This window comes from Chroicocephalus ridibundus, chromosome 6 (genome assembly GCF_963924245.1).
Source record: "Chroicocephalus ridibundus chromosome 6, bChrRid1.1, whole genome shotgun sequence".
NCBI classification, from domain to species: domain Eukaryota; kingdom Metazoa; phylum Chordata; class Aves; order Charadriiformes; family Laridae; genus Chroicocephalus; species Chroicocephalus ridibundus.
Window position 1 is genome coordinate 55,485,908 of NC_086289.1, and position 23,966 is coordinate 55,509,873.

Genomic DNA, 23,966 nt, shown 5'->3' on the forward strand with positions numbered 1-23,966 from the left:
CAGCTTGAGTAGAAGAGGTTAATAAATTTGTTGTTTTCTTTTTTTTTTCCATTTTTTTTGCACTGACCCCATTTTTAGTGAGTCCTGGTGTCAATTTTGCCATATTTACACAGAGAGGGCACCACTGGCTTGTATCGAGCCTGGTGCTCCCTGTTGCCCTTTTTGGAGAACATCAGCCGCATTTTCCCAGCCTGTGCTGGCCCATAGGGTTGTCCTGCACTGGGTGCAGTACTCTTAAGTTTCTCCTTGCTGCACTTCAAGAGGCTTTTTCTTCCCTATCCTGGAGATTGTAGGGCCTCTGGAATGAGGCTTTGCCATCTTAGCCATACCACTGATTTAGTGTTGTGCACAGGCTTGCAAAGGGTGTGCGCTCTATCATCGCGTCTGCATGAAAAGCTTTAAATAAAAAGGCCAGTATAATACTTTGTACCTTAAAGTGCTGTGGTTTTTGCAGTCACAAATTGCACTGATGGTAATGTAAATTTTCAGATAGTGGGCTAATTGTAAAAGCAGGAGCTCAGAGCATTTTGGAGGAAAGATTGTAGGGGATTTAGCAGGGGATTGTCAAGAGTTTATGGAGAGGGTTTCCACAGAAAATTTATTAAATTATAATAATCCAGACTTCTGGGTGTGATTATCTTTCCTGGTTTTACTTTTTCTGTTCATTACTGTTTGTTCAGTTGTTCTTGATTGCCATAGTTACAAACCTGAAGCAGTTTCTGGGAAGAAAAATCTCCAACTAAGTCTTGGAGCTGTTTTAAGGAGAAAATGGTAAAAGTTGGTGATGAAATAGGTAGATAAGAATCATACACTGCTGTCAGATTGGGGAATTAAAATGTGTTTTCAAATCATACACTTTATATACAGTTTATTTAGCGGAACTTGTTCTTTCTCACGCATGTTTCATATGCAAAGTAATGTGAAAGGTGCAAAAAAAAAAAAAGGTTAACTCAAACTGAAAAGGCTGCAAGTTTCTGAATGATTGAGGCAGTAGCAAATAATGTTTTGAAAACCTACTGTTTTGGAAATCTCTTCCTCTTGCCCCTCTGCAGATAATGGCGAAGACGATGATAAAAACCTTTCTTTGCCTCTGAGATCCTTGCGTACCTCACCTGGGATCACAGTTTTAGTGCTAAAAAGTTTTAAAATGCTTGTACATTAGGCCCAGTATTAGCTACGTGCAGCTGCCCACTTGCACAATCAATCATTTCTATGGAAATCAATTGATGGCAAACTGTATTTTCAGAACTGGCCCCTTTCTTTTTAATTTGCTCCAGACAGAAGGTAATTTCTTTTCACATTTTGAATAAAGGGAACATCTGCCCCAGAATGAGGACTTGATTACAACCAATTTTAGACCATTTTTACAGCTTTTTTTAAAGGGTGCAGAAATAGATTTCTTTATGTGAAAGTGTTTCTGGCCAGAGCATGAACCATGCCAACATAACGATAGGTTTAAATTGCGACAAGGAAACCTTTAGTTTAGACTCAGAGCCAAACTTGCAAATGGCATAAGGGTAGTGACTGAGAAGGCTTGAGGCATATTCAGAGAAGTTTCGTGAAGCGTACAGTACAGGCTAAAAGGAATTCTCTAAGGAATGAGGGGGATAGAGATGGTCCAGTCTTCCAGCTGGGAGCAAGGAGTATATCAGACAGGTGCTCACTATTTTTCTGTGATGCGGGGCTTGCCTCCCTGATTCCCCTCCTCCAAGAAAGAATGAGAAGACAGGCAGAAGAATTTCATACATATGTCGCATTATATCTTTGATAGAAATACAGAGATGTAGAAATACATTTAATCACATACAGTCTTTCATGCCATATTTGACGGAGTTCCTTTGGTTTTCATGTGCAAAAACAGGTTTAAAATTGCAGGAGAAAACCATGCTGATTCCTCAGCAAAGATAATCAGAAAATGTTTGCTGCTCAAGGAATTGCTGGTACCCAAGATACTCTGTTGGGGTGCTATACTGAGCAGCCTGTCCTCCACAAAAGAGAAGGCCCTGCTCTTTTGTGGAGGACACACTGCTCAGTATACCACTGTCCTGTGTAGCAGCCCCGACCAGTGTATAATGCTTACAGGAAGGAGGATTCACTATTATCGCAGCCTGGCCAAACTGTTCAAAGCAAATGAGCACTGACAGTGACTTTCTGTAAGATTTACAGAAGGAAAAAGCACTGTCAGACTTTTGGCCAGATACTGCCTTTTAAGTCTCAGATACTTTCTAAGTTAGAAAGAAGATTTTGAGTAGTTATTTCTATGTTTGGCCATTAGCAACAACTTTCTGATCACATTGACAAAAAGAAAACTGGTGCAGCAATGACAAAACCTGATTTTTAGTGGCATTCCAGTGATCTGGGTAGCTTTCCTCTGGCAAGTCTTTCACATTTAGTATATACCGTCAAGGCTAATGCTTCTCTTGGTGTCACTCCGTCACTTTGGTAATGCTGGTTCTTTCCCAATATGTTTCTCCTTTTGTCTTTAAAGGGAAGAAAAATATGGAACAAGTTCACATTCACTGGAAAAACATTGTCCTCCCTCCTGCACCCTCCCTGCCATGGTCAAGTTCACCCTACTGCTGTGTTGGGGATAATGCTGTTGGCCTCCTGTGAAGCAAGTGGGAGCGGAGGAAGAGGCATTCTTCCACCACAGGCAGTCCCATCATGTGGCACGAGGCTTAAAGACAGGACATAGTTCAATAACCTTTTTCAGGTGTGTTTTCTCACGAAACTCTTTTGCAGCAAAGTAATAAAAGACGGCATCCAGGCAGCAGTTCAGGTTGGCTAATATCATTGACACCTGAATGAAGAAGCTGATGCTTTGTTTCAGACTGCAGTCCACTATCACATGCTGTCTTACCAGGCACTGTAGGCAGATAGCAAGGTGGATGGGAGTGAAGCACACCAAAAACACCACTAGGTTGATGATAATGACTCGTAAGGAGCCACTGCCTTCTACCTTCTTTTTAGCTTGACTTTTGTGATTCAGAAGAATCAAGATGTTTTGGGCAGAGCAGAAAACCATCACTGTGAGTGGGATCAGAAATCCAAAGACTTCCAGAGAAACAATGACGGGGGTGCTCCATGCAACCTGTTCTGACATGTTGTGAAAGCATTTCAAATAATTTTTCTCTTGAAAAATATACATTGGGCTGCTGTAAAGCCAAGTGACTGCCCAGATGAAGCAGCAACTCAAGATAGCCCACTTGGGGGACTGGTTAGCTCGCCCTTCAAATGGATGTTTTATGCAGATATATCTGTCGACAGTAATGCAGACAATGATGAAGATGCTGCCATACATGTTGATGAAATAGAGAGACTCTATGAATGAGCACAGAAGTCCGGGCGCTTTGTTGATAGAGTAGTACAGCTTGAGCGGGAGCGAGAGAATCAGCAAGACGTCTGCAAGTGCAAGATTGATCATGTAAACTGAGGTTTTGGTCTGTTTCTTCCAAAAACAGCAGAACACGGAGAGGGCTAGGGCATTGAGAATCAGCCCAAGAATGAAAGTGGGGATGGAGATCCCCAGCTGCAGGGTCTTTGCCAATCTGTCAATATCTGTAAAATTGCATTCCTTGCTGCTGTTGGTCATTTCTCCCCTAAAATGACAGAGAGAACAGGTTGGAAATGTGTAACGCTCTCAGTTAATGCCTTGATATATCAGAGCAAGATACTTTCAAACACAACTTTGGGCTTTTTTTGTTTTGAGCTATACACTTAATCAGTCTTTGTCAATCCTCATTTCAAGCACCGAGCTTTCTATTTTCAATTTCAGTGGATTGATCTGTTATAAAGAAGCCTGATTCTCAATGGCAGGTGGTCAGCATCCATAGATACCATGCCCTTTAAGATAATCCCATGTCGATATTGAAGAGACTGACCCATTCAAACGTATGTTTTCAAAATCTAAAAACCTTTAGTACACTGGCTAACCCTAGGAACTTGTACATCTATTGAAACTTCTGTAACACACGCGTTCGGTTCCTTCCCTACACAGAAATTAATGAAATTATTGTTCTGTATTAAGGCAGCTCAAATTGATTGCTGGGATTTTACTCTTATATCCATGATTCCCTGTGCATGAGTACCTTTTGCTGATATGCTTTCACTACACCTGTATTTATATGGATAATTTAATGTCATGTAGTACTTGTATCCGATGCAGCTTTTTAGAAGGTCATCTTAAGAAGACTGATCTTTTATCTAGGTGAAAATTGAGTAAGCACATCTTCTAACTCGTGTTTAACTTTCAGCATTGGTTAAAATTTGGGTTTGCAAGTACTTTAAATTTTAACTGATTATCTTAGATAATCTGGCAAAGATTAGCAAATGGAAGCCATGACATCTTAATAATACAGTTCTTTACAAAAGTATAATTCGTGTGGAGTAAGTGTTATCACTATTCTTAAAAATATACATATGCTTTAACAAACTATGCCTTAAAAGTGCTTTTTGATAACCTCTTTAAATCAAAATCACAAAAAATCCTAGTGAAGGAGAAGAAATTGGCAGTTAAAGTTTCCAGTCCAGCTCAGCCGATCAAGTAGGTCAAAAGAAATTTTAGGAGTAAAAGGCATTTTAAAGAGAACTTGATCAAGAGGTGAATCTCTGCTTTGGAGGGCCAAAAGTGACAGTTAGCTCATAAGCACAATCAAATGGAGCTGAACTATGCTAAAGAAACCAAAAAACAATTAGAGAAAGATTTTTTTGTTTGTTTGTTTACATAGCTAAAATAAAATATAAAAAAAGAGAGAAAGAAATGGAGAACAATTAGTTCTGCTAATTTTAACTGAGGACATGGCCTTGAGTTTTGCTAAATCTTGTATCTCAGCTTTTCATAGAGATGCTGATATTGTGCTGGAGATCAGAGGTGGGGTGACTTACAGGAATAGGTGAGTGATAATGGAAATAACTGTATCTGAACACAGAATAGACTCAGAGCTTAATTTGCTTGTATTAGGGAAAACAGTTTATTTCCAGCTCAGACTACAGAAAGAAGAGCCATGTAAAGTCCAACCCAGTAATTGTTACGAAGTATGTATGTTACTAGCGTATCTGGGAAAGGATCAATCTAATCTAGTCTATCCTGTTGAAGGAAAGAGTGTCAAATGTGATTAAAGCAATTCTATAACTGTTGAGTCAAAGCTTTGTACAGATTTTTAAGGAAAACTACTGAGTAAAGCTTTGACAGATGTTGCCAGACCATTACCATCTTTGGTGATGTATCTGCTTTTTCAGATAAGGGAAAGGCTGAAGGTTGAAGGCTCTTGCATTTCAGTAAAGTGTACTAGAAATAACTAAATAGCACTAGAAAACCTGGGGGTTAGAACAAGGACCGTTAAGTAGGTGAGGAAATGGTTGCAGGAAGGCTGATGAGGACTCCAAACAGGCTGGATGCAGGTTACTGAGGGAATGCACAAATTCACAGAGTCCACTCCTTGGCAGTGTTTCCCCCAGTGACCCCACTGTAGGAGCGAGCGTGACCTGCGGGGAGGTGCTGTCGGTCAGGGGATGGATCCCACTTCCAGAGAACTGGACTGAGCTGCATGAGTGGAATTGCTGCAGCTTTGTGAACTTAGGAAATAGCAAAAGGAAATCGGATTGTTATTGGGGGATTTATCTGTCAGATATGAGAACAAAAAAAAAAAAACACCTTGGTTTGTTAGTCAATCCGGGATTGAGTCAATCCCTCTGAGCCAGCTGCTTACAAAATCAGGTGATTGTGGTACATGAGAGGTGAGATAATTCCATTACAGGTGGAGATGCATTGGTGCCACATGTACAAGGGATTAGTGTAGGCAGACGCAGCGATCACCTGCAGGCTGGACAGGTAAGAAGAAATAGGAGTTTTGTGCTATTGTGTGAACCTGTGTCCTGTGACAAAGAGCATCCATTTAGCTGGGTGAAATCCAGGTGACATTAAACATTTTGGGGGAGTGATAATCCCTGTTAATCCAGGACTTCATATGCTATATAAATGTATCAGAAAATTGCTTGTGATGTATCTTAAAAGTATGAGTTTTGATTCTACTTTTATTCATTTTCTATTTCACCGAATGCTTTTTTTTTTTTTTTAGAATTCATTAGTACAAAGTTACGTATAGCATTACTGCTGAAAATGGTTAATGTCAAGAAGATGTTACCCAGCCTTTAAACTGGTAATTTCAAGTACTCCGATGGAGCGCCTGATTCTCAAAAACTTGATATTTTTTTATCATTTTGCCTCCCCTCAAATTTAAATTTCACATCTTGAGTAATCCAAGGGAATTGTTTGCAAACAGTTCACACTCAGTAACATGTTAGCCCAAAATTAGTTTAATTGACAAATAACCTTGCAGTTGTTTCATAAGCATCATCTTTACTGCATTGTGTAAATTATTAATAAAAATACTGATGATACTGAATCTGAAAGATACTGAACTGTAATAAATGCATCTTTCCTGTATAGTAGAGACTGATTAGTATCTTAGTGGGTACTCACTAATCATATAGAAGTTTCATACAGATCATGTTTCCTTTGTTTTTTGCTTATGAGAATTTCTTTAGAGATAGTGTTTGAAGCCGGTTTCCCCCTCCTACACTCTGTCCCCCACTGCTGTCAGTGTGTCACAGAAGAAAATTAAATTACTTCTATTTCAGTCATTCTCAGATGAATCTCTGCAGATTGTTACTTACCGCTGCGTTGTCTTCTGGGTGCTTGCAAAGAGATCTTTGGTGGGTGATTCCAATATTTTCCAAGTACTGAAACCAGGCTTAGTGATGTACCATTTCCCAACTCCTCCTTTTCCACTCTCTTAAGAGGTAGTGACCACGTTTGCTCTTTTCTCGTCTTCTGAAGAAAATTCCTCTGTCCTCCAAGAATTTCCTGAAGGAATTGCCTGCAGCTCTAGGATTGTTTCAGACAAGTTCTAGAAGCCAAAAGGTAACATAAGAACCTGTAATTAACACTACTCAAGGGAGTCTGTCTTAGCTGGTCCAGACCCTGTGTCATCACTGCTCCATTGGTTCTCCATTTCTCCTCCTGAGTGAGGATTTTCCACTTCCTATGGACTAGTTAAATGTTCATTGGGTTTACTGATAGCAGGGGCCTTGTGGTTAAGCTAGCGGCAAAGGTCTACTGGAAATGGAACAGCAAGGTTTTACAGTATTAGCTTTGCTACATTTTTTTGCAGCACAGCAGGATGCATGAATGGTTTTCTCTTTGTAGATCAGATCTATGTTTGTCTGGCTCTGGTTGAGATTGACACAAGTCTGTATGTTAGCACAGATTGGGGATGGCAGATTGAGGATATTCTTATCCATGAAAGCTTCATTATCAGGAACATCCTCATCATAAAATGTATAACTTACTGTACATGTACGTGTAGCTTTAATAAAAAGGAACTGATAATCAGATGACAGAACACAGCAAACCAATCATTCTTAATCTAGCTGCGCTGCAAAAGAGGAATAAGGAAAATTCAGGTCACTGCTTCAGCAAGGACTTTTGCAGCGTTTACCATAATTACTCTCCTAATCAATACAAACCAAGTAATGTTACTGCTATGAAGCAGACTTTATTTGTATCTATTTTCTAGAACATTATTCATGTTAGATATAAATTATCCTCTTGTGGAGGCACAGGAGAAGAGTAAGATGGCTCAGTGCAATGAACAGCAGTAAGTCCCACATCTGCCATACATTTCATCTGTAGTTGGATAATTTCTTATCATTTTATTCTGAGTATTTTGATTGCAACAGAATATATTTATGCTTATCACTAAAGCTGAAATCTTTCTTTCTGCTCTAAGCTAAGCAACACTACATCTTTGATCTCTTTGATCTTTATAAGAAATAATCATCTAACTAGCTTAAAAATAGTGCTCTACAATCAACACTACTATTAAATTATTGGGGAAAAAAAAAGTTATTCGTTAAAATATGAATTACTTTACCTGTACCCCAGCAGGCAGAGCAGCAGTATTGCTTCAGTCTGAGTTGTTCTATAAAACACGAGAGCATTTGCTTACATAGCATACCCTACCAGTACTCTTACTAAATGGCATAACCACATCCTTCTTTTCTTCTCTCTTTTTTTTCTTTTTTTTCCTATTTCGAAACACACTTTGTGTTTCTTTATATAGACAAGTGAAGGTGAAAGAGTGTAAAGACTTCAATTCTCAGCTGTTTCCAGTTAGTAGTCAATGTAGGGCGGGGAGCAGTTTGTCTCTAATGGGTTTGGACTGGACTTTACCTGGTGTGAAGCAGCTGAGAGTTTTATGGGCTTATGGTTTCTACCTCCAAATTTCCAATTTTTCCTTGAGCTGGAGGGGAGATGGGGAAGTGGAAAGTTGTGGGAGAGACTGCCATAGAAATAGGGCTTCTTGCCCCAGTTTCTGCTCAATTTGCATACTGGAGAGCAGTAGTTCAGCACTCAGATGCTTCTGAAAGATACAGCTACTTAAATGCATGCAGCTGTTAAACTATTTAAAGGGCATGTGCCAGTTTTAGCCAGTTCAGGTGTTTGATTCATAACTGCAAGTCAGCAAACAAATGCTTATTGGTGAGAGGAGTGAGGTATATGGAGCACTAAACTAGTGCCTTATATGTGAGTCATATAGTGGCTGGGACACACTTTTCTTGAAATCATCTTTCAAGGCTTTTCAATCAATAGGACTTCCCTGGTGGATTCTGAAGCTTTTCCTCTGCTCTAGGAGATGTCATGCACTGTACACCTTTTGGAAAGGTAATTATGTTTGCAAAGAATGAACAGCAGGAATATGGGGGCATTCATCCACTGCTGTCTTCAGGAGACAATGGACAAGTGTGGGACATAGCAAAGGACCCCAAGCTCCTGGTCTCCTCAGGCCCTGGACAGCTGTGGCTTGGTTGGGACTGGCATCAAATGAGAGTTTGTGGTTACACAAAGTGACATAATTTACTGAAAAAGACTTAATTGCTCTTTGATGACAATTCTCATGAGCAACAAAACTTGGAGAAGAATAGAACCCTGAGCAGGGGCTCATCTGTGTGTGTCATATGGATGCTTCATTTGGATGAGTGCAAATAATGCCTCTCTGGAACCCTCTGGCTGAAGTGTGTGACTCGTTTGCTAGTGCTGAGAGCCACTCTGCTGACTTGTGGACTGCTCTTTTACTGTACACGCCGCAAGCCTTTGCTGCGGCAATAAGTACAGAAAAATAAAAGCTCGGTGACATTTTTCAAATTGTCGCCTCGTTTTGGTGGCAATTTGGTCTTTCTGGGGAAATTCTGCACTTTCTACAGAAAAAGCAGCACCAGCATTTGTACCACAGGACTTGGAGAAGAAAAAACCTGCCATTTCTTAACCCCTTTTTTTTCTTCCTGTCTTATCTAAAAATGAGATATGAAGAAAGAAAAAAAAAAAAGTAAGCAGAACCCAAACAAAGTTTGGGTAAACCTCCTAAGAAAATCACATAGCAGAGGAAATGAAGGCAATACGATTCATATCATTTGAGAAACACATTATGGAACTGGGAGGTTTCAAGGGCTTTTCAACCTCTGTCTTCTCCGAGCTGTGGGCTAGCTACCAGTCTCAGTAATGGACCGTAATGAACCTGGAGTCATGAAAAGAAATCAAAGAGTGCAACTAAATATTAGCAAAAAACAAATACCCTACAATTATGTGGAACCTTTGAATGAGTTATTCTGTGTCACGTTGCAGCTGAAATAAGGTTGCTTCTTTAATTCTCTCGCCACAGGCATGTTTCAGACGTACTTTAAAAAATAATCGTAACGCTTTGTGGTGCTGTCACTCCCAGCACTAGGTTCATTCCTTGTGGTTCTATGAACTTCCCACTTAGTATCACTCGGTACAGCAGAGCTAAACAAAAAGTCAGCATTTCTGCATACATCAACCGCATGTTTGCTAAGTTGGTAATTTGTTTGTGATTTGTCTGGGTTCATCGCTGGTAGGTGAGCGTGTAATTGTTAGTGTGCATATAAGTCATTCTTTTGCAGGTTGGCCTTTTTGGTTTAAATTAGGACAACTTTAATCTAGAGCATATTTAATGAGGGCAAGTTATGAATGACTCAGTTCCACACCTGCAGATAGATTATTGGCTGAGAAGTCAGAGCTTGTTTGCCCCTCTGTCTTTGGTGACTGCTTTTGTAATTTCTCGCACCAGGTGCTACATGTGAATATGTTCAACAGGAATTATTTCTGTGAGTCCTTTGTGCTCCCAGTGCCTTTATCACCCAGCACACTGCTGCTTGCTAAATGCTGAATTCCAGTGACCCAGATGGCTGCATGGCTCTGAGGTTTTAAATGGGAAGAAGGGCTTTGTTTGTTTCAGGGTTTTTTTTTTTTAATTAACCACAAAAATGTGATGGATGTATATTGTTTGGCCTGCCTAGAAACAACCTTATCAACCATTCCAGCTAGCAAATGAATAGTCACTGGAAGAACCTAACCAAACTCTAACTAAAAGGTAATGTACCAGCAAAAAATTTGTAACCCTTACAGCAAAGATGAGTAGGATTTTTGTTTTTTTGTTTGTTTGTTTGCTTTTGTAGAGGTTGGTGAGCTTTCTCCATCTTTTATCCTCTAGGTCCAATAAGCGCTGCTCTTGCTAAGGTCAAGCAACGGCAGGCAGCACTTGTCATTTTCAAGTAATCAAAATCTGTTTCAGAGGAAACATTTGTACAGCGCAAAACCACATACATTTGCATTACAGCATCATGAATTCTGCTGTTCTTCTTTTAAAGTGGAAAATATATGAAAGCAGCTTTGCAGTTTAGCTTTCACAAGTGTCTAAAATACGTGTTTGCTTGTACTTAACGTCCAGAATGGAATAAGTTGGGTCTAGGATCTAGAATTAGGATGCTCAAGTGCAAATGAATCAAATTTCAAAGGTCGGGTCCAATGTGTTTCTCTGCCACTCTGAAGGCATGTGTGACTGACTTCTTCTCCCAGACAGCTATAAAGCATCACCTCAGATAACAAGACTTAATCATCCAGGGCAAAAAGAGTCAGGAAAAGACATTGCCCAGTAGAGAGCTAGGAGATGAGTGAAAAACTGTCTGTCCTTGTGAAGAGTGCTGGATGCAGTGGGGAAATAGAAGGCTTATCAGCCCAGACCTGAGTCTAACTTACCTGCTGTTTCGTGCTGTGACTGGTTTCTGATATATTTGTGTTTAAAGGTTTCAAAAACTGGATGGACGAAGTGAGTTAGGCTAACAAGTCTTGTTCTAAGCAGGCTGCCACAGCTTGCTACCACAAAAGGGATTGGACTCCTTCTTTTAAGAAGGGAGATGCTGGGGACTTCATCTAACTCCAGATGAGCAGCAGCACACTCCTGGAAAGGAGAACTACACAAAGAGCTCGTGTTGCTAGCACCTACCCAAAGATGTACCTTAATGCTCTTTCTTTCTAAAGAACAGGTAAATTAAAGAACAAGCTCAATTTTCATTGGTGACTTAGAAATTGTTGTTTGCACTTGAGTTGGAATACAAACATTTTTTTCATTATCAGAAGGCCTTTCACTTCACACTTCTGCTCTTTGGGTTGCTCAGTACTCTTTTCCTCATCTTCATAAGCAACCAAAGTCTGGGTTACAGTGAACTACCGTAATTGTGCAGTTGGGAACTTTGGATGGCTATGGGGTTGTGGTTTTCTCATGTAGCCGCTTTTTTGCAGCAAGTGCAAGAGGCTGCAAAACTGTAAATCAGGAAACCTGGCAACTGCTGTATTTTATGGGAAACAGCCACCTTCAGCCTCTCCAAGATGAGGCAGAGACCTTTAAAGGCAGCCCAGGGCAGAGCAAAAAATGCAGTTGTTTTTGGAGCTGGCCAGCTATGAGTTTAGATTTGTTTCTGCCTGCATTTGAGAAACCTTACAAAGGTTTCTTAGGGTTGTATGTTGAGAGGAAAGGAACTGGCCAGTCTGGTGAGCAGCCGGTCTCACGCTAGTATGGTTGAGTGAGCAGAACCGTGAGAGCAATATTTGAAGGTACCGAATATCTTCAGCTGTATCTGAATCAGAAGTTCACCAACAGGACACCAGGCATGCAGGGTGGCATCTCCTTCATAACTTCAGAGACCTACAGTCTACAACTGAGCTGAAATTATAGTTGAGTTTGGTCTTCCAGAACCAAAAAGGCCAGTTAGACATGGCTAGTGTCAGCCAGGTGCCAATGAGGACATGCGTTTCATGGCCAGTCCATCCCTCCTCCGAGGCAGGGACAGAGCAGCTTGCATCTAGCCAAAAGCAATTCTGGTTGTGGGTGTACCAATAGGCTATAGCTTTTCTTGGGTATTTGTAGGAAGGAGCAGCCAGTCAAGCTGCGAGCTCAGCTTTAGTGAAACTGTGTAAGAATAGACACAGGGCTTCCTGCACGAATGTGCTTTGCAGTCCGTTCCACGAGATTCACCAGCACACGCCACCTGTGCCAGCTGGCCAGTCGAGAAGGTTTGTGGTTGCTCAGGATAGCTGGGCTGGTGCTGGTGAAGCACAGCCCACAGCAATTGCCATCCACCAAGATGCACGCAATTCTTACAGGTGTTTCCATGGGACGTATACAGACTGTTTCTTTCGAGGAGTCTCCTGGAAAGCGAAAAATATGAGGCTGCTATGTTGATCTCTTAAAACAGAGAAAAGGGTTTGTTTAATGAAGATGGCGGGCTCACTGAGCAGTCGCACTACCAAAGGAAATGGAAGGTGTGCACAAAATTAAGGTTTCAGATTAAACCACCAGCTAATTTCACAATCATCCAGTAAAAGTAGCTAATGATTAGCAGCAGTGTGGATATAAACCCAGGACCTGAACAGGGAGACCACATGGCTTCTTAGCAGGCCTCCTGAGCACTCAGGCCTCTGTAGGTTATAAAATCGTATTGCAGTGAAATACGATATTTCTCTGCTCTGTCTTACTGCGCCAGTGGCAGTGCATGGTTATTGCACGCTATTCTTTTTCCTGACACAGGCAGTGATCAGATCAGAGAGTCATGTTATCCTCGCCCATCTACACCATATCACCTCATACTCTGACAGCTGGTGTCCCTAGATTTTTTTTTTTTTCAGAGAAAAAACTTTTCTTCTCAGCCTTTGCATTACATTTGGTAATGAAACACACAATAAAAATTATTTCCTTTGCATTTTCATTATACCGAGTATTACCTGAGCACTGTTGACTGGACCATCACTGTCTTCCATTTGGACTGGTGGAAGTCAACAACCATCACTACAGTCTGGTGCAGAGAGACGCCAGTGCAGGAAAGCAGCAGCAGCAGCCACACTGCACATTCGTGCCTCGCACAGTCATTCCTATACCTTTCCGCAGACGGCCCTGCACGAAGGGGTAGGAGCTGCCTCATCGGCAGGGTTTATGCATTCTCAGTGCTACAACTTTCTGGAAGACCCGTTTCTGTCAAATGGCTTGGAGAGCTGACTTGTGTGGAAACTGCATTTTTTTCATTTCCTTTAACTTTTCCTCATCTATCCTCAGCGTAGGGAGTGGCATTTCTGTAAAGGAAGCCCTACACACTGAAGCCTATAACTGCAATGGGTTAGAGTCAAAAGAAAATCACAGTTTGGCCTAAAAGTAACATTTTCCAGATCTGAGATTTGCCTCGTTTCATTAGTGCGTGTCATCTTTGCGCTTTGGTTCTTTCCCATTTTAGCTTAGGTGTTGCCACTACCTTTTTATCGTTTTCAGACCAGTGTGTATTCAGCTGTGCGTTAATAAAGCATGTCACAAAGCATGTCTCAAAGGACTGCAGGAGGCAGGACCAGCTCTGGCACCTTGCAGTATGGCCAAAATGAACATTGCTGTCCCAGGGACAAGGCCGTTTGAGACAACAGTTGGGGATTGTTTCTCCTGCTGGTATTGTCTCACCTGGACAATGGCAGTTAGCATGCCCATGGCTCTCGTGTTTGCTTAGCTTGGTTTTTCTTGAGGTTTCTGCAGGCTATAGTATGAATTGCTCCATCACAGCCCAAGTGTACTGGCAGGGTGTGCTTGTCAGTGCAGACTTCCAGCCTGTGGCCCCTCATGTTGGCACTTAGACTGAGGGTATGAAAATTGCTGTCAACCTTGCTGTTGCCGTGAGAGTGTCCTGACAGATCCCAGGGCACCAAAGTCCTAACTTGAATCACTGAGTGAGTTAATGTGGAGACGCAGTGAGTGCTGCTGAGAAATAGAAAGTGCCCAGGAAGAACTAGTGAGACAGACAAAAAAAAGACAAAAAAATAAAAGGGAAGTTTAAGAAAATGTTTACAGGGATCCTTATATTTACTTCAAAGTCGTAGTTTTGTGTCGTTGCTGGTGCTGGTGGGGAAACTCTACCCAACAGTGCCACCTTGGGGTAGGTTCTGTCTATGAGTTGGACAAGAGGCATCAAGGTGGAACTTGGCTTTTCCATTGTGAGCTGCTCTCTCTCCCCATATGTGTATATGTAAAAAAAATGTATTTATATATTTTTGTGTGCATCAATATTATACTGACTTATTAACAGTCATTACTTTATGCATGTGGGTTGCATGCACACCTGCTTTATGAGCTTTATTTTGTTCTCATCTCTCCTACTCTGTCTTGGCCAACCACTCTTTATTTTAGTAAGATAGCTAGCCTTTGAGAGAGAGCGCTCTGTTTCATGCTGCTAAAAAAAATGCCTCTTTGTGAAAACATGGCTTTGTCTGTTCTCCCTTGGAAAGGGCAACTAAGCAAATTTATTTATTTATTCCAGTGCAGAAGGGGTCTCTGCCATGAAGAGAATTGGCCATTCTTAAATCTGGCTTCTGAAGAGGTAATGGAGGTAAGTTCAATCAGCTGCACTTGTTTCTTCTATGTATTTAGGTTATCTGCCCTTGCTAGTTAGTATTTAAAATATAACTGGTGGGTCTTGGATGCTGCAGAAGGGGGAGCAAGGTGGGGATGCTGCAATGTGGTGCCAGCCCAGCTGACTCCCAGCAGGGAAAGGCACTCTGGCTTGTTTTGCCGAATTCATCCTCCTTTGTGCACAGAGAGGTTCTGATGTTTGAGCCTGAGGGTGGCTAGGTACTTATTTCTTTCTGATGTGTAATGTTAGTCTAGCTGAGTTGATAACGGTTGTCTTTGTTCTGGCTGCCTGCCATAGCCAAGTGTCTTTACACATGACTTAGAGTGAATGAATGACTTTGGAAATAAAACTACACTTCATTTGAGTATAATCACGCCACTTACAAAGATAACCTTCTAGCTTTCCACTTCAAACCAAGTGCTAGAGACTTATTTGAAATGGTGAAAAGGCCCCTTCACTTTAGCACAGGTGCGTTCCTATAAATAGACTGTATAGAAAAGGGATCAAGAAAGCAATTTGCAGAAAAGTGAAAAACCCCAAACAGGTGAAAACCTTTCAAATTAACTGATGCTAGAATGGCAGAAACTATCACGTATTTTGGTCTTTGCAAAAAGGGGCTTTATATGTGATGCTGGGCTTAAATTTTCCAGGCCACAGGAAGAAATTCCTTTGCAAATCATTTCACTGAGCCTAAATCTCCAATTGGGATTGTTCTGGAGCACCCAGCTATACAATGGCAGCTCACCAGATGTGCAGCTATTTCTCCAATTCCACCTTAAATCTGCAGCATTCCTCAAAGAGCAAATCTTTACACCCCAGATCACAGCCTGAGGGTCATCTCCCAGCCTGAAAGAGCAAAGCTTCCCTGGAGATGCCTTCAGCAAGTGAGTCAGGGACTTGCAGCCCGCCAGAGTCTGGTCACAGCTCAGGCCTTTGCCACTCTGCCAGAATGGGTGCTGGGGGTCTTCTCAGGATCAGACCCTCTGCTCCCATGGGATGAAGCTGCAGCCTGCAGGGATGCCAGGGAAGGCCAGCATGATGGAGCCCCAGAGCTCTGCTCAGGGCCATGGTGGGAGAGGGTTCAGGGCCTCCTCTGGTCCTGAGCAGCAGAGGGCAGTTTTGGCCTGGGGGATGTGTTCATCGGTCACTAGTTAAACATAAAGACAAATTTGGTCATCACTTTAGCCCTGACAGAGTTATCCTGTCAGGCGTGGGGTGAAGTAGAAGCCACCCGATGAACCCCAGAGTGCCTGGCTGCGGCATTACGCTGCGTCTCTGCTGTGCGTGTTGTTCCCTGTTGTTTAACAAAAAGGTCTTAAACTGAGGTTAATGTAAAACCAAATTGTGTTGCCTCTCAGCTTTGGTATTCTGAAGCACAGCAGCGGTGTTGCTTGTGTTGCATAGCTCACAGCTTGTGGAGGGGCAGCATCTGTCACGTTTCTCTGATCTCGTGCAGAGGAGGGTAAAACGCCTCGCTTTTGCAGCCTGTGGGAAAGGGCTTTACCTTCATGCTGTCGTTAGATCTCTGACAACTTACAGTCAAGAAATTGGTGCATAAAACAGAGTTCTTTCATGAGAAAGCAACAGTATTTCCCAATTTTTGTGTAGGCTTTTTACTAACAGCGACTAGAGTAATTCATAATGGCACAAAGAAAATGGCTGTACTTTGTGACTGTACGAACATACTCTTTTAGAATGATATTTCCCTATATTATTATAAAGAAAAGTGTTTCACTGTTTGCGATCTCCTTACCTAAGACTTAGCTCTGTTTACAACATGATTCGTTGTTGCAGGAATGAGAAAGTCTACAAGACAGTGGAAATGAAATTTAGTATTTTAAACGGTGTTGACAAGTTGGATAAATAGTTTGGGAAAGAAAGAATTCAATGAGGAATAAAGACATATGCAAAGTTTTGCACATACGTAGGAATAGTTGTAAGCACAAATGTGAGGTATGAGTGAGCTTGATACGCTGCAAACCTGAAAAAGGGGATCTGGGGCTTACAGTAGATTGCAAATGACGTATGACTGGAAATGAAGTGGAAGATTATGCTCTTGTAGAAAAAAGTCAGCATGATTCTGCTCTGTCCTGCTGAAATTTAATGAGGAGAGCTTGCCTCAGTGTGCTGCTTGCATTGCAAATAAATTAACGGTGGTCAGAGCATTACTTTTAAGTGTTGCCTCTTCGTCTGGTATTTCTAGCATTTGATCAGCACCCTCGCCGCACCCTCAGATCTAGGCCGCCTGAGGGGGTGTCGTGGGCAGAGGAGCCCTTGGGCAGAAGCGTGGGAGAGCCCGGCTTGGGGCTGGGGCGGCGCGGGGGAGGAGAAGCGCAGCAGCAGCAGCGCTGGTGGCCGCAGGGCTGTTGTCAGCAGGGGTCACTGCTGCACAGCGCTGGGAGCTGCCACAGCCGCGGGGCTGGACGGGCAACGCTGCGGAAAAGGCACTTGACTAACTCACCCGAAGCTCTCAACCCCGAGCCGTGCTGCATCAGCTTATGGGCGAGCGCAGGCTGCTGTGTGCACCGGGACGGGCTCTGTCGCGGGCAGGGATGGCCGGTGTCCGGCTGCTGGCAGGCTGAGGCCGGGGAGGACATCTGTCTGTCTGTCTGTCTCTCTCTCTCTCTGTGGCTGCGTCCTGCGTGTCCTGGTTCACAGGTTGTCACTTTGCTGAGGGGGGTGCCTGGGGTCTTGGGTGTCAGAGGTCGAGCCAGCATCTCGGTAGGCTTGGAAACATCACTGCCTGTATTTCCCTTGTTAACTTGTGAAGCCAAGAATGAAGACTTCTTTTATTTACTTATGGTTTTTAAAAAACTTACAGACTATGAGATGGAAGCAGGTATGATGTGTGTTGCCGGGTGTTAACCCTATCAATATCACTTTAGGTGTGTACAAAGGACATGATATCGCCTCACTCACTTGATCGGTTCATCCTATGAACTCACTTGCCACAAAACACCCCTGTGGCCAGCTGCTTTTGCAAATCAGTGCCTTCACCTGTGGCCAAAGGTGTCTGGGTCCAGTGGCCCTAGCCCTCCAGAGCCACTGCTGTTGCCTCTGACCCGAGCTGGTGCAGGTGCTAGCTGAGGGCTGAATGCATCACTTCAGCTTGCTGCAGTGGTTTCAGCTGAGGAGAGTAGCTAGGTTAAAGTATTACCTTTAAAGTCTTTATCTTCAGTAACTCCAACATCCCTGATATCTCTAATAGCATACATGGCCCCATATGACTGACAATACCAGGAAAGTACCATTTTTATGAGGCTCTTCTCAAGGTACAGCAACATGGCAGGCCTTCCCAAAAGAAAAACTACTTCAGTGTTTCTTTTTCTGTGTGCAAGATGTTTTTCATCACAGACCAAAGCTTTTCCAGAAGCGAAACCACATCAGCCTCCCTCTCTCCCCCCAGCAAAGGGGAAGTGTCTGGCCAGTTGCAATGACAGCACATGGGAGAGGTGCTGCCCGGGTGAAATGGATCAATCCTTCCACGAAGCTGTCTCCAAAAGGGAACTGCCCTGTGAGCCGGAGTGACGCAGGAGGAGGGGCTGCCCCTGCAGTGAGTGCCAATCCCCAGAGAGGGGTGGGGAGCAGCTTCATCAGCATCTTCCTGCTTATTGCCAGGGGTGGGAACATGTCTGTGACAAGTTTTCTTTTTTTAGATTATCCCTCTGAAGCAGAATGGGAATTCCACTGAAAAAAATGACATTTCTTGGCTAATGTTAGCCCCTGCTTCCCCTCCTGTCGCCCATGGAAGTGAGTAGAGTGAGAGCATGAGCATAAAGGCATTTTAGAGGAGATGAATGCATTTCAAAAATATCAAAACCAGTGGTCGTTTGCTTCACACTCATGTTTCTTTCCCTCCTCCCTTTCATTTAACCCCAACTTGGATTTCCTTCTTTCCCCAAATCCCATTTGCTTGACTTTGAGGTGAGCTGAGGTCTCCCTGGCTACCTGCATAAGCACCTGTGGGAAGGAAGAAAATGGCTAAAGGAGGATGTGGAAAAGCATTTAGGAAATAAGTTTTCAACTGATTTTTCTCTTCCAGATGTGTTAGACATACTGCTGCATGAGTATCTTTAAATGTCTCTGCAGATACCCAAGCAAAGGTATCTGGTACCCTGGTGTAAGTTTCCAGGGAGTGTCCCTTGGGCAGCCCAGCAGAAGTCTGTCCCAAAACACTTTTCCCTGCTTTCTAAGGTGACCTTCTGCCCTTTCTCTCCCAGGTGTGCTGGAGATTTTGTTGCAGGCAGAGGTCAGGTTTCCCTCTAGTGGTTTGACACTTTCTGTGCAGCCCTGTAGTCTTGACAGCATAACTTGGGCCTTTTGGAGTTTCAGAGCAATCTTTAGCTTTGGCAGCTCTAGGTGGGTGCAGATGTTCTCCATTCAGAGAAGTATCCAGCTCAGGATTTACCTGGTGGGCTCTGGCTCCAGCTGGCTCCTTTTGCTCTGCCTGGTGTGATGCTGCACCAAGCTCTGGCAGGTACAGGGACATGCTGACTACACTGCGAAAGCTAGTTATTGATGGTGTGTTAGATTTTTAATTTTTTAAATAATTTTACAGATATAAAAAGTTATTCTGTGTGCTCATGGAAGGTGGAAAAGCCCCTGATGGGCCATTTTACATAAAGAACTAATCTCTGGTTTAGGAGGTTCCTAAACTACAGGCTGCAGTAACCTGGGAAAGTATCTGGTGGGCTTCCAACCTGCTACAGCAAGGATGGTCTTCCAGCTCTGCGGTATAGTTCTGGGGCCCTCCAAATTCAACCTTCTCTGGGCTCAGATGCTGTAGACAGACAGCCTTGCAGCTGCAGCGAGGACTGGCACGGCATGGAGTGGGCTGGATTTCTGCTTCCTACCAGCCGGGCTACAGCTGGAAAAAACCTCGTGGGGAGGCGACCTGTACTGCGAGAGGCTGATTTCCATGCGAGGCTCTCTTCCTCATGGCACGTGGGAGAGGCGGTGAGTGCATGCACTTGCACTTTTTCTCTGGCTGCCTACAAACAAGACCTTTGTACTGACAGGGGAACCCAGAGGCTCACAGAAATTGCTAATACCGTGCAGCAGAGCTAAATCTGAGCCAAAGGAAGAAGTTTTGGCTACCAGTGACTGAAGACAGTTGTTTTCAAAAGACCCACAGAAAAGTGTGGGAACACGACTCCTTCAGACACTTGAAAAGGCAGCTTAGTTGTTGGCACTGTATTGCCAAAAAAATAGAAAAAGCCTATTTTCAGTTTGGAAGTCCCATCTGGAGAATATTTACTAAAACTTCTGGTTCATGTGGAACATCTTAGAATCAGGAGTTCAAGAAAATAAAGCAGTTTATATATAAAAAAGAAAAGATATATAGTAAACTACCCATGCTCTCTGCTCAGAAATATTAGTCATGGGGAATTCCTAATTTCTCTAGTTTTACAAGCCTAATGCATCAGGAACTAAATTTATGCAGAAGTTTTTGTTTTCCACTCCTGCTTTCTGCAGCCACTGCCATTTCTCCATCGCTGCATGTCTCCTAGATGCTTACCTGCTTTCTGTTCCCCTTACATCCTCTGTGACACACTGCTACTTTTTGTCACCAGCATAGGGAAGAAAGCAGAAAAAGGGAGTATTTCGTCTCTACCCTGACTGATGTGTTATGTACTTTTCAACCGGAGACTGAGGGTTTTTTTTTTCACAGTGTTTCTTCTCAAATCAGGATTTTAGAGATGATAGAGGATGACTCATGGAGAGTTTTTCTTTAGCTCTTGTCTTAAAATGAATCTTCAAATATTTTCTTCTTCCTTCCTTTTTTTGTGACAGCTTTCTGGTTGATTGACCTCCCCTAAGTTACTGACATCTAGGGTTTGTTGCTCTTGTACAGGTCATTTATTGAATCAGATCTGCTAGAAATCATTTAATGGTGTAGGCTTTGTTGATCAGAGATGGGCTACTCTGGCACAAGGTGGAGAAGCAACAGGTCAGATGAGGAAGGCGCAAGATGGTTCCTCCTCCATTTTTCAGGCTGGTCCCAAGTTATCTATGGAGCTTGGTAATAAAATGGGTGTCGTGGTTTCACCCCAGCTGGCAACTAAGCACCATGCAGCTGCTTGCTTACTGCCCCCACAGTGGGATGGGGGAGAGAAACAGAAGGGTAAAAGTGAGAAAACTCATGGGTTGAGATAAAGACAGCTTAATAAGTCAAACAAAGAAAACCAAGGAATTTGTTCACTCCTTTTCATCGTCAGGCAGGTGTTCAGCCATCCACAGGAAAGCAGGGCTCCATCACATGTGATGGTTACTTGGGAAGACAAACATCATCACTTCCGAATGTTCCCCCCTTCCTTCTTCTTCCCCCAGCTTTATATACTGAGCATGACATCACATGGTATGGAATATCCCTTTGGTCTGTTGGGGTCAGCTGTCCTGGTGGTATCTCCTCCCAACTTCTTGTGCACCCCAGACTGCTTGCTGGAAGGGTGGTGTGAGGAGCAGAAAAGGCCTTGACTGCTTAGCAACAACCAAAACCATCAGTGCATTATCAACATTATTCCTATCCCAAATCCAAAATGCAGCACCACACCAGCTGCCAGCAAGAAAGTCAATTCCGTCCCAGCTGAAACCACGACAGTGGGTCAGTGAGGGATGCTGGTGCAGGGGGTGGTCAACCTGGCCCTCGGGGCTAGGGACTTTCTCCTGCTGGGTTTGTCACTCCTGCAAGTGTGGGTTGGAGGAGCAGACCTTGAATAATCATTGCTCCATTTGGGGAAGAGGGATTGCTGGTTGGGGTCTATTAGCCATTCACCTTCCTCTCTTCGCTGTCTGTCTTCAGTCATGGGCTGTTTTGTTAAGCTGTGGCAGTGAAGGGGCTTCACCGAGGACCAAGACAGTCTGATTTCCCAGTCCCAACTTTCCCAGTGCCTGCTTGAACCAGGGGTGATTAATAGTCTTGTGAAACCATACTGGCCCTGCATTGGCACCTGTTGGGAGGGGTTAGACCACTTTTGCTGCCACTGGAAAGGTGGGTGATGTTGCACCAGAGTTAGCAGTAAATGTTGCTTTTAGAGAAAAGCACTGTATTTTCATGAAACCAAGGCTCCCTACCACCTGCATCAGCATGGCCTATAAACATATTTAACAACAAGACAGTAAATACAGACCTGAAGAAAAGCTCTGGCACCTACTGCTCTTATCTGATAAGAGAAAGTGTCTATTTTTAACTTGCATGCATTTCCCCCAAAATATTGCTGTTTCCCAAGCCAGCTACTTATCCTTCATTATATCCCTGCCCCACAGCAGTGCCGCAATCTTACAGCACCAGTGCAGCACCTGGTGGTTGGGCAGCAAAAGGTGCTGCAGAAAGGAATGGGCTTGCACAGCTCAGCACTTTGCAAGTTCACAGTTAAAAAAATTGCCCTCATGCTGTGGTTTCAGCTTCTGTCCTGAAGTAAATTCATTGTGATGAATCAGGCTCTCAGCATGCTCACGCCTCCAATATGCGTTTGACAGCTGGGGTGGCAGGTAGGCAGGGCAGCCAGGCCTTATGGAAAGATCCCTGACTTCGGTGATCCTTTTTTTGTAATAAAAATATTCTGACCATTACATCTGGATTTAGATTAAGAATGGTTTTTCTTAAAAAAGGGAAGGAAAAGGAGTGTGAGTGAGACAATGCCAGAGACAGACAAAAATCCGGTACTTCTTGTGGAAAGGTTTGGGTTCGGGGTTTTTTTATGGTTTTTGTTTGTTTGCTTGTTTTTAGGTTTGTGGGTTTTTGATAATTTTTACTGTAGTTGATAACATACTAAAAAATGCCCTGGGCAAGGATGACTGGCCCATACTGGGGCTGGATGCTCAGCGCTGGTCAGGGTAACTCACAGCGGCAACAACCAGCTCTGGCCACCAGAATGTGTCCCTGTGACTACTGAGCTGTTTCTGGGGTCATTTACAGGAGAAGATGACAAAAAAAGGAAAAAAAAAAACACCCCAAGACCTGGAAAGGAGGAGTCCAAGTGTTGATGGAAATAGTGGCGTTTTGTAAGACACACCTCTTTCCTCCTCATTTGGTGGCCACATCTCTGCATACCCAAGAATTGCTCACACGAATCACCTTTTCTATGGCTGGTAGATCGGTTAGTTTGCTTGTTGTTGAGGTTTTGTGGTTTTGTGTGTTGTTTTGGGGTTTGCTTGTTTGTTTTGTTTTTTTTTATCTTCTCTTTGCTTCTTTTTCCTTGCATTTATGCATGTGGTGCATGTGTTTCCTCACTGAGAACTGCGCTGGGTACCCTCAGGCGGGTTGGGGATATCACAGGGCTTCTGAAAAAAGCTTGCCCTGCAGGCATGGGACCTTCCCCGCCTCCTCCAGCTGTGGTAGCATGTTCATCTCCTTGTCCTGGTCATGTTCAGCCTTTCCAAGGGGAGGGGAACCCCCTCGTTTCTTCAGCTGATGGCAGGGGAGGCCGGGTGGTTTTGCTGAGCAGCTGGATCTTGCGTGGCCATTCACAGGCAGGCCAGCCCAGCTGGTGGCATGTTGCAGTGACGTTGGATAGTCAGAGACTTTGAGTGATCCTGCCAAGCACTGGCTTTTGCTGAGGACGGAGCCACCTGAGGAAAGAAAGCCTCTGAAAGGTAAAAAGAAAACAGAGCTGTGCAGCACAGTTCACTCTCTGAAAAGAGTAATTGCTAATACGGCATTCTAAATTTCTAAATTTAGAATTTCTAAAGCAATTCTAAAGCAATTTCTAAAGCTAGATTTTCATGTGGGTCTTGTACCCCCGTTTTTTTCCTCGGTCCCAGCAGTATAAGACACAAAGACAGTTTGCCGTTGCAGCAGGATCCTGGGTCAGGCTGGGCATGGGTAGTAGCGCTGGGGTGGGAGATTCCCATGCCAGAGAGTCTGGAGGACGACAGGGATATTGGACAGCTGGATTTTGTGTGGCCAGCAGGTCAAGGGAGGCCATCCTTGCCCTCTATTCTGCCTTGGTGAGGCCACACCTGGAGTACTGTGTCCAGTTCTGGGCTCCCTGGTTCAAGAAGGACAGGGAACTGCTGGAGAGGGTACAGCAAAGGGCTAGCAAGATGATGAGGGGACTGGAACACCTCTCTTATGAAGAAAGGCTGAGGGATTTGGGTCTCTTCAGTCTGGAAAAAAGACGGCTGAGGGGGGACCTTATCAACACTTATAAATACTTAAAGGGTGGGTG

At 43.5% G+C, this 23,966-nt stretch overlaps 1 protein-coding gene across 2 annotated transcripts; it reads right to left on the minus strand.

Moving 5' to 3' along the window:
- Positions 1-2,174: 2,174 nt before the first annotated feature.
- LOC134517656 (G-protein coupled receptor 55-like) lies at positions 2,175-8,060 on the minus strand. Of its 2 annotated transcripts, XM_063339382.1 has the most exons (3): positions 7,935-8,060; positions 6,676-6,908; positions 2,175-3,599 (listed from the first exon to the last, which is right to left on the minus strand). In XM_063339382.1, exon 3 carries the CDS (start codon positions 3,590-3,592, stop codon positions 2,663-2,665), a length of 930 nt encoding a protein of 309 aa, XP_063195452.1. In that variant the 5' UTR covers positions 3,593-3,599; positions 6,676-6,908; positions 7,935-8,060; the 3' UTR covers positions 2,175-2,662. The 2 variants fall into 2 exon arrangements, with proteins under 2 accessions (XP_063195452.1, XP_063195453.1); XM_063339383.1 differs by lacking the exons at positions 6,676-6,908; positions 7,935-8,060 and adding an exon at positions 5,654-5,700.
- Positions 8,061-23,966: the final 15,906 nt, after the last annotated feature.

What these genes read in the sequence shown, in the direction of transcription:
- LOC134517656 (XM_063339382.1), bottom strand. Translation starts at nt 3,592, where the DNA reads ATGACCAACAGCAGCAAGGAATGCAATTTTACAGATATTGACAGATTG.